Source organism: Bison bison, unplaced genomic scaffold (genome assembly GCF_000754665.1).
Source record: "Bison bison bison isolate TAMUID 2011002044 unplaced genomic scaffold, Bison_UMD1.0 scf7180017853231, whole genome shotgun sequence".
In the NCBI taxonomy this organism is placed as follows: Eukaryota; Metazoa; Chordata; class Mammalia; order Artiodactyla; family Bovidae; genus Bison; species Bison bison.
In genome coordinates, this window is record NW_011483804.1 from 9,065 (window position 1) to 18,052 (window position 8,988).

General features: G+C 57.6%; 1 protein-coding gene and 1 pseudogene across 4 annotated transcripts in view; both read right to left on the reverse strand.

Annotated features, from left to right (window-relative positions):
* Positions 1 to 1,265: 1,265 nt before the first annotated feature.
* RNF212 (ring finger protein 212) overlaps positions 1,266 to 8,988 on the reverse strand; it is a 23,934-nt gene continuing 16,211 nt past the window's right edge. For 3 of the 4 annotated variants that reach the window (XM_010854107.1, XM_010854112.1, XM_010854098.1), the window contains 3 exons: positions 2,585 to 2,654; positions 1,469 to 1,590; positions 1,266 to 1,387 (listed from right to left, as the gene is read on the reverse strand). In XM_010854107.1, the coding sequence (XP_010852409.1) occupies positions 1,275 to 1,387; positions 1,469 to 1,590; positions 2,585 to 2,654 (305 nt within the window). In that variant the 3' untranslated portion in view covers positions 1,266 to 1,274. The remainder of the gene's footprint in view (positions 1,388 to 1,468; positions 1,591 to 2,584; positions 2,655 to 8,988) is intronic. The other variant, XM_010854121.1, reaches the window with a different exon arrangement.
* The window catches only part of LOC104998786, a 6,609-nt pseudogene continuing 4,676 nt past the window's right edge, over positions 7,056 to 8,988 (reverse strand).

The window sequence follows — 8,988 nt, forward strand, 5'->3', positions numbered from 1 at the left end:
GGGGGGGGCCCCCCCTGGGGTGGAGTGTGCCTGCCACACCAGGCGGGCCCAGCTCTCCCTGGACATGGCCACCTCTAGGCCACTGGCCACCAGGCAGGACAGCGCAGGCCTGAGCTGCCAGGACACGTGGGGCCCAAAGCAGGCCGAGGCCGTCGGCGCTGTGGCCTGCCCCCTCACGCGGCCCCCCGCCTGCCGGGCCTGGGCTGACGCTGGTGCTGGCGCACCCCTGGACGGGAGGTCTGAACGGGAGCCTCGGGCACTGGGCTGTGTGTTTTCTTTGTCCACAGCAGCGTGTGCACTACTGTTCGGATTTGTATTCAATTTTGCCTTTCCAATGAAGAGAACTGAAAAAGCAAAGTAGATGTGCTGGTGTTAGCGGTCAGCCAAGCGGAGAAGGCAGGAGGTACAAGCCTGATTAGACGCCCGCGGGACTGAAACTCCAATGTGAAAAACACCAAAGGTAAACAACGCTAAAACGTGGCATCGGGGTTTTTCTCTGAAAAGGGAGACGAGGTGATGGAAGAGGGGAATTGAGAGCTGAGGACGGACGACCAGGCCCCAGACCCACGGAGCCAGGGCTCCACCTGCAGGAGCCTGGAGGCGGCATCACGAGGGCTCCTCTGCGGCCGCCGAGTCCCCTCTGGTCCTGCCGCCCTCGCCCCTCACCCCTCCTGCCGAGCCGTCCACCCTGGGACCTTCTGGCCTGCACGGCGCCCACATCCCCGTCTGGGGTGTCGTGCTCACCCTGCAGGCCCACACCTAGGCACACCGGCACGGCGCCACCTGTGCCCTCAGGAGCACTTCTGACGCCCGCAGCGTGGAAGCCAGAGCGAAGTGCCCCCTGCCTTGCTCAGCTCCCCAGGGTGGAAGATCGCCTGCGTTTGGCCACGGGCCTGACCCAGATGAGAGGACCTAGGGCTCTGGGGGCAGGTCTCAGCGAACTGTGACGTGAGGACTGTAGTTCTTTCTTTCCAGCCCACCATGTCCCAAGCCACGTGGGGCGAGGAGGGCGCACCTGGCCCACGGGAGGTCACGTGCAAAGCCCACGGCTGGAGACAGATGAGCCGCACATGACAGGGCTCAAGGGCGGGTCCGACCCATGAGGCCACCCTGCCGGCCTCATCCCCACAGCGGCCTGGACCAGCCCACCACCTCCCAGAAGCCTGTTGCAGTCCCCAGCAGGGAGGCGGGGGCTGGCTGCCTGTAAGGAGGTTCTACGGCATAAAGAGCAGACACGTCACACTGCTGCTCCAGAGAGCCCGAAGGCCATTTATTCACTCTCGTGGCCAAGTCGCTCCGTCAGGAAGAGGCAGGCTAGCGGCACGGACACCCAGATTAGGGTGAGCCTTCTGGCACTCGCGTGCAAGCCCCCCGAGGCCTGCAGGTCCTGCAGAGAGACAGGGTTACTGAGAGGGGCTGCGGGGGCTCTCGGGGCCTGCACCCTGGCTGCTCCCTGGGCCCCACTCACCTGGACGCTGCCTCTGCATCAGCCCTGAGATGCTGATGGGCTGCCTGGGTGCTGGCCCTCTGCTCGCCGCAGGCGCCAGGCTCTGCCTTGGCCACTCACAGGGCATCTGCAGGACCGGGATCCTAGCAGCAAATTTGATAGATAAAATCAGCAGTGCCTTTGACTCCATGGTCATTCAAGGGTCGGCTGCTTCTCAGTTTCCAAGGGCACACAGCCTGGGGCCACGGGTCCAGCGGGAGCAGTGCCCAGCAGGCAGCCTCGTGCGAGGCCCACTCTGGACTGTGGTGACCCTGGCAAGGCCCCAAGGACCGCTGCTCACTCCTAGGGCCCAGAGCATCCACATGGGACTCCCAGGGTCCTCTGTGCTGATGCTGAAAAAGTCAAGTTACAGTCAGGGGGCGTGGAGCAGGGGACAGCTCCCTGGGGGTCAGAGGGCACAGAACGGAGTGGGGCTGGCTGTCTGGGGGTCAGAGTATGTGCAGCAGGGGGCTGGTTCCCTGGGGGTCAGAAGGCATGGAGTAGGGGGACCGACTCCCTGGGGGTCAAAGGGCATGGAGCTGAGGGCTGGCTGTCTGGGGGTCAGAGGGCATGGAGTGGGGTGAAGGTGCCCTCATGGAGGTTTGGGTTGCAGCCTGTGTTCAGGCAGGTGAGGGGATGGCTTTGTCAGTCATGGGCAGGGGGCCAGGGGTCTGGACAGTGCTAAATGGCAAAGTGTAGACAGGCTCTGGGTGAGGGATGGGAGGGAAGGAAGGGTCTGCTGTCTGCAGAGACTGCCTGGGCTCCCAGGGCTGAAGAGCCCCCGGGAAGGCGGCCCGCGCCTGGCACGGCTGCCCCTGCACATGGTGCTGCTGGGCTGGGCGCGCCGTGGGCCCTTCCAGCTGGAACCCCTCGGGGCAGCAGGGGCAGCACCTGCAGAGTAGCCACCTGCCTGTCAAGAGACCCTGCTGCCCCCGGGGTCCTGCAGCCAGAATGCTCCTCCAGGGTTTTCGTGACGGTGATCCATGTCTCCTTTCAGCTTCAAGAACGTGAAACAGTGCCCATAGCACAGCCTCCCTCAGAGCCCAGGACGGTATGGGCAGGGTCCTGGCACCCCCAGGAGCCAAGGACGGGACCTACCTGGGAGACTGGGGCTCGCTGGAGCATCGGGGCGTCAGGCCAAGGTGCTGAGGGCGGTGGGCGATGCTGCCTGCAGTGAGAGGTCAGGGGGGGCTGTGCCCATCGCCGCCCCCACCCAGGACCCCCTGAGTGCCCATCTTTACATCTGAGCAGGCGGTCTGATGCCACTGCCCCCCACCCAGCTGCCCGCGGCTCTGTTCGGGAAGGACACTCCTGTGTGCGGCAGCTCTCAGTCCACATCTGGACCCATGCCATCCTGAGGGCCACTGGCAAGGAGGCCCCTCTGGCTCCGAGGAGGGTGGCAGCCACAGGCAACGCCAGGTGCTGGGACCGTTGCACGATCTCCACCCAAGGCGCAGAGGCTTACCCTCCGACTTTTGCCGTTGACCCCTCCCGGCTAGTAAGAATCTTCTGTTGAAGATGTAAATGGTCCCTGGTGTGCTTCAGCCACACCAGGGGGCAAGTATGAAAAAACTGTTCTTTTCGAATACCTGAATTCTCCTGCATCTCAGTTCTGGAGTTGCAACAGGAGGAAGCAGGAAAGAGGACACCAGCGTTTAGCTGAGGCTCCTCTGTGTCCCCTCACGTACCCCTTATGTGACCAACCTGGACCAGAGAGGGTGAGTGCCTCTCCCAGCACTACATGGCCTCAGAGGTCTTGTCTCTCTGCCTGGGGCAGTGTGCACTGTGAAGACGCAGCCCACTGCAGGTGGCCGTGGGAGACCCCCAGAACGGCTGACAGCCAAGATGAGCCATCTCAGCAGCTGTGTTTGGGGGCTGCTGTTTTGGGGGCTTTACAGGGTCTGACAACCTGGGGCCTTGCTGACCCTGGAGGGACGGCACCCCCCCCCTCCACCAGGCGGGCTGGCTCTCAGAGGTAGGCCCGCTGTGCCCATGACCTGTGCACACCTCTGACATGAGCAGCCAGGCCAGGGCTGGCTCCTGTCTGCGGTGACACTCAGCCCAGACAAGTGGGGCAGCCTTGCCACCTGCCAGCCTGTGTGCCCAGCTGCCGCTCCAGGGCCAGCCCCCACCCTGGCTCTGTCCCAGGCCTGCGCCCATGCCTCCCAAGCAGCCCTGCCTCCTGCTCCTGGGGACTGCAAGCCCATCCGGCCCGCGGCGCCCCACCTGCTGGCCTCCCAGGGAGGACCCTGTGCGCTCGAGCCCTGATGGCCAGCGGCAGCAGCTTCTCACCCGTGCTTTACAGGACTCTGTGGGGACGACTATCGTTAACACCGCCGAGAACCCCAAGGCCCTAGGAGCTCAACAACTCACGGGCTGTGTGGGCAGCGGTCTGAGCCCAGTAAGAGAGGCGCCAGGCCCACAGCTGGTGGTCTTTCGGGTCTTGCCTGAGAACCAGGGACCCCGGGGTCTCTGTCCTGAGGGTGCTGATCCCAGTGCTCAGCAGGCCGAGGCGGCGGCAGGGCCGGGAGGCACCGAGGAGCTGTTGCAGAGCCGGAGCTGCAGCCCGACTGGAAGCTAGTGCCCTGCTGAGGATGTCCCCAGGTCAGGGCCAGGTTTTGGTTCAGGAACGCAGGGGGCATAACTGAGGGCATTTGGCAAGATTTCCTTTTGAAAGATTCAGATGGAAACCATGTTGACACTTAAAGAGAGTACATCTCACTGCCGGGCACGTGGGGTGCTCGTGCCCATGACACCAGGACGGGGGTCCTCTGGACAAGGCCCTGGGCGCTGACAGCTGGGCGACTGAGACAGGTGAATGGCTGGCCTTGCACACAGGCTCATGGATGGGGACCGGGAAGGGGATCGAGCCACGGTCCCATGGCTTCGATTCTTCCAGGGGTGCTTGCCAAGAACTGATTTAAGCTGCCACAGAGCTGAAATCCGCGAGGAGACTGGACCATTCCAGAACACTGCCAAGGCAGCTGACAGCCCCACACCTGGACACCCACTGCCGCAAGGCTGGGGAGGGGGCTCCCTCGCCTGGGCCGAGAGGGCGGCGGGGACCCTGTGGCTTTGCATTTGGGGTCACGAGCAGGAGGAAAGGGCACGGCACTGTGGCCAGCACGCAGACCCCCAGACCAGCCACAGCCATCCCGGGAGAGCGGGGCGAAGCCTCAGGACTCGCACCATTTTGAAAAGCCCTCCAAAATGAGCAAAGGGCGGAGAGTCCTCAGCAAAGAGAGTATTTCCTCACACACGGGGACACGAGCACAGGGTTGATGGCGACTCCTGGTCAGAAACTTGGGGCCAGACAGCAGGACAACCCTGCCCGATGCTGTCAACTGAGACTCTGCCCAGGGAGTGCATCCTCAAGGCAACGTTGTTCACAGGCAGCCAAAACCTTGGAGAGCTCACTACTGGCCAAGCTGCCCCACAGTGAAACCGTGCTTGGGTCTGAAGAGTGACGCCGCAGGCACGCGGCTCCACAGGGAAGGAGGCAGATGCAGACGCCTGTGGAGCAGGCTTGACTCCTCCTGCCTCTACGACAGTGAGCATCTCTAAAGGAAGCAGGAGAGCCGGACTGCGGGCTCTTGTCACCCGCGGCTCCACGTCATCAGAGCCTCCCGGATGGGGGGGAGACCACTTGATCAGAACTCGGTCGGGTGGCAGGAGAGGCTACAGCTCCCGAGGCACGAGAACCACGGGATGGCATCCCCTGGTTGGCTTGGCTCCGCGTTGCTCTGCAGGCTCGGCTTCAGCCACGACCATCTCTGTTTCCCAGAGTCCCGAGGCGGGCGTCCCAGGGAGGGCACAGGCAGATCTGAGTCCTGGTGATCCGGTGGATCCCGGTTCCCGCCTGCAGACGCGCCTTCGGGCTGTGTCCTCACGTGACCTCTTCCCACGTGTGCGTCTCCCGGGGAGGACACAGATCCAACGGGATTAGGTCCCACCCTCAGGGCCACGCTGACCTCCAGAAAACCCCAGCTCCAAACAGAGCCACAGCTTCGAGGGGACACAGTCCACGGCAGATGGTGCACTAAGAGTGGTGACCGCCAGAGGAGGCAGCTAAGGAGATCCGGATAAACACGGAGCCCCACACGGCAGACAGAGCGCAGCAGAGGCAGTCCAAACCCATTAGCAGCTGTGCTGACCCAGAAGACTGAACGCTCTACTCAGAGGCGGAGATCACGGGCATGACCCAACCACGTGTGTCCACGGGACACACACTTTAGGTCCAAAGACGCATGCTGTACCCAATCCGAAATTCAACGAGGAAAATTCCACTGTCAAATAGCTCATTCCTCAGGTTCCAGTTTATGAAAAAAGCATAAGACTCATTAGCTGAAAATGACAGCTCTTCAGGTCACTTAGGAACCAAGAAGTAGATAGATCTGTCAGGTCTCATTGAGAGGACAATCCCCCAAACCATGAGCTCCTACAAAATCCCACAGGAACAATCTGATCAGTGGATCTTAGGATTCATGTGGAAACGCACTGCACTTATTCTTCAGTCACTAAGTCATGTCCAACTCTTTGTGACCCCACGAACTGCAGCACGCCAGGCTTCCCTGTCCTCCACTATCTCCCAGAGTTTGTAAAGAATCCGCCCTGGTTCAATTCCTGTGTTGGGAAGATCCCCTGGAGAAGGGATAGGCTACCCACTCCAGTATTCTGGCCTGGAGAATTCCATGGATTCATGGGGTCGCAAAGAGTTGGCCACGACTGAGCAACTTTCACTTTCCCTTTCTTTCCAAGGAACATTTTTTTTATTTTTTTAGCACAGTGTTTTATTCAAAAGCTTCTCAGCAGGGGAATGAATGATATCCCCTTTTTGTGCCCACCCAACTCCCAATTCGAGAGGCAGAAGTTGAACCATTTGGCGAGAGCTCCCTCTAATGATTATGATTCAGATCATGATAAGGTTTTTGTTGTTCTCTCACCCACTTTCTCTAACCCTCTACTTAACCAAGACTCAAGTAGAGCCGTGTTTTCCACAGTTCAGAACAACTGGAAGGCATCATGTCAATTCTGATCAACCTCCCATTCCTGGGCTATTCGAGGCACATAGAATTACCTTGACAAAAACTGACTTCAGTGACTGCCACCTCGGAGGAGCAGAGATACTGTCAGGCAGCATGCAGTTCTGAGCTCTAATGTCAGGGCGCCCTCCTCCCACTCTGCTCCAGGAGCAAGGAGCAGTCGGTCTGCTTTCTCTCCACACACCTCAACTGCTCATCCTCTCCGGCCTATTAACACAGACACAGCACCACACCGGTGTGACAGAGTTAAGACAGACAATTAGATCTGATTAAAATGCTAACAGATCCTGAGCTGTTGGAGATGAGGAGAGTAGACAGTGTGACATGAGCTTTCCCTTTTTTTCTTTAAGAATATTTTGTTTCAGCATAAAGCACACTTTCCCAAAGAGGTTCCTGGAGTAGAAATCCAAGAGTCTGACTGTCCCGTGGGAACACACAGTCACCTATGTCACTTTGGCTTCAGTCCCTGGATCTGTCTTTTGCAGCTACTTCAGGTCCCACAGGAAGAGGAAAAGCTGGAGGCAACATCACTTGGCCAAAGCACCCACAAGGTCCCAGGCTGGCAGGACAGTGGGCTCCTGCTCTAGTACAGCTGGCACCTCTTCAGGGACATGCTTCTTGTCCACCACCAGTTCGTAGGTGTACTCAGAGAACCTCTTATCCGTCTGCACAGGTAACCTTTGTGGCCACGGTCTTCACCCCAGGAATTTTCCACTCTCCATCTTATGAACATGCCCTCCTGATCATCCTTTGCTGAGACAGCAGTGAAGGTCACGGCGTGGGTCATGTGACTCGCCGAAAGTCAGCCTCTCAGCTTTACTCACGTTCTCAATGGAGACGCCGAACACCAACTCATGGTCACAGATGTTCACGTCACTGAGGCCCAGTTTGCCACTGAAGTGTTTCCCAACATCACAGCCAAACCATACAGCCTCTCCATCTCTGATGGAGGCAGCAACCATCTTTTTCAAAACTCAACAGGCTGGTTGTTATAGAGGTTTTCTCCCTCTGACCATATTGCTTAAATAGTCCACTGGGAAAGTCTGTTGTACTTGTGCTGAGGCCGAGGGTCATTCACTAAACAAATCTTATCTTCCATATTGAACAGCAGCTTGACATGTTCCCTGTAAAACTTCAAGGATGTTATAGGGCCAGTCTTTTGATAGTTTTTATCTTTGTCTCCATACTTCCAGATGAATGTCTCTGGTGGATTACCCAAACAGATGCATACAACTCTGAATATCTCCTCCATCATGGAGTCCTGTGTGGCTGAGATTTCTTCTTTGGTTGCACCAGTGTGTACCAGGTTCCGTAGTCGTATGCAGAATTCTCTCATCTTGTGATCCAGAATATCATTCATCCTTCTGGTTGCCTCTGTGGTGTAAGTTTCAGGGAAGCACTTCTTAGGGATAACACCATATTTTTCAACAATATGACAAGCATATCCCATTGTCCTCCATCATTGGTAGGATTCATAAGCAAATACTGCACCAGCCTACCATCCTCAGGCTCCTTTTTCTGAGCTGTGTCCACAAAAGCATTTAAGAATAACAGCGTTCAACCTTGTCCCAGAAAAAGAGGTAAGACTGACTAAATTCAAATTCTTCAATATTGAATTTTCTCATGAATGCAAGTCTCATAACATTCAGACAAGAAAAGATCCAGCATCGCCCTGAACTCTTCTGGTCAGTGACGGTCTTGCCGTTCTGGTGCATGGCGTGCTGGAACACATGCTGAGTACCCTGGACCCTGGCCCTCTTCAGACAGATGTCCAGCAGGTTGTGAGTGGTGCTGACATTCTGGGCCAGTACGAACTGAGCGTCGGAATTCAGTTTCTGAAGCAGAGCCGCTACCTTCTCCAAATTCAGTCCTGCTGGAATACCCGCTCCGTTCATGGCGCTGCCCAGCGGGGGAATGGTAGTTTCAGGGTCCTCAGGCTGGCGCCAGGACAGCACAGCGCCTTGCAGGCTGGGCGGTCCGACCTGACTCTCACACCTGGAGCACCAGCCAAGGAACATCTTTTAATGTCAGTTATACTTACCACCTGCAGTGATTTTCGAGCCCAACAAAATAAAATCTGCCACTGTTTCCATTGCCTCTCCATCTATTTGCCATGAAATAATGAGACCAGATGGCACAATCTTTGTTTTTTGAATGTTGAGTGAAGCCGGGTTTTTCACTCTCCTCGTTCACCCTCATCAGTTTCTTTTCACTTTCTGCCATTCAGTTCATTTTAGTCGCTCAGTTGTGTCCGACTCTTTGCGACCCCATGAACCGCAGCATGCCAGGCCTCCCTGTCCATCACCAACTCTCGGAGTCCACCCAAACCCCTGTCCGTTGAGTCGGTAATGCCATCCAACCATCTCATCTTCTGTCTTCCCCTTCTCCTCCTGCCTTCAATCTTTCCCAGCATCAGGGTCTTTTCCAATGAGTCGGCTCTTCGCATCAGGTGGCCAAAGT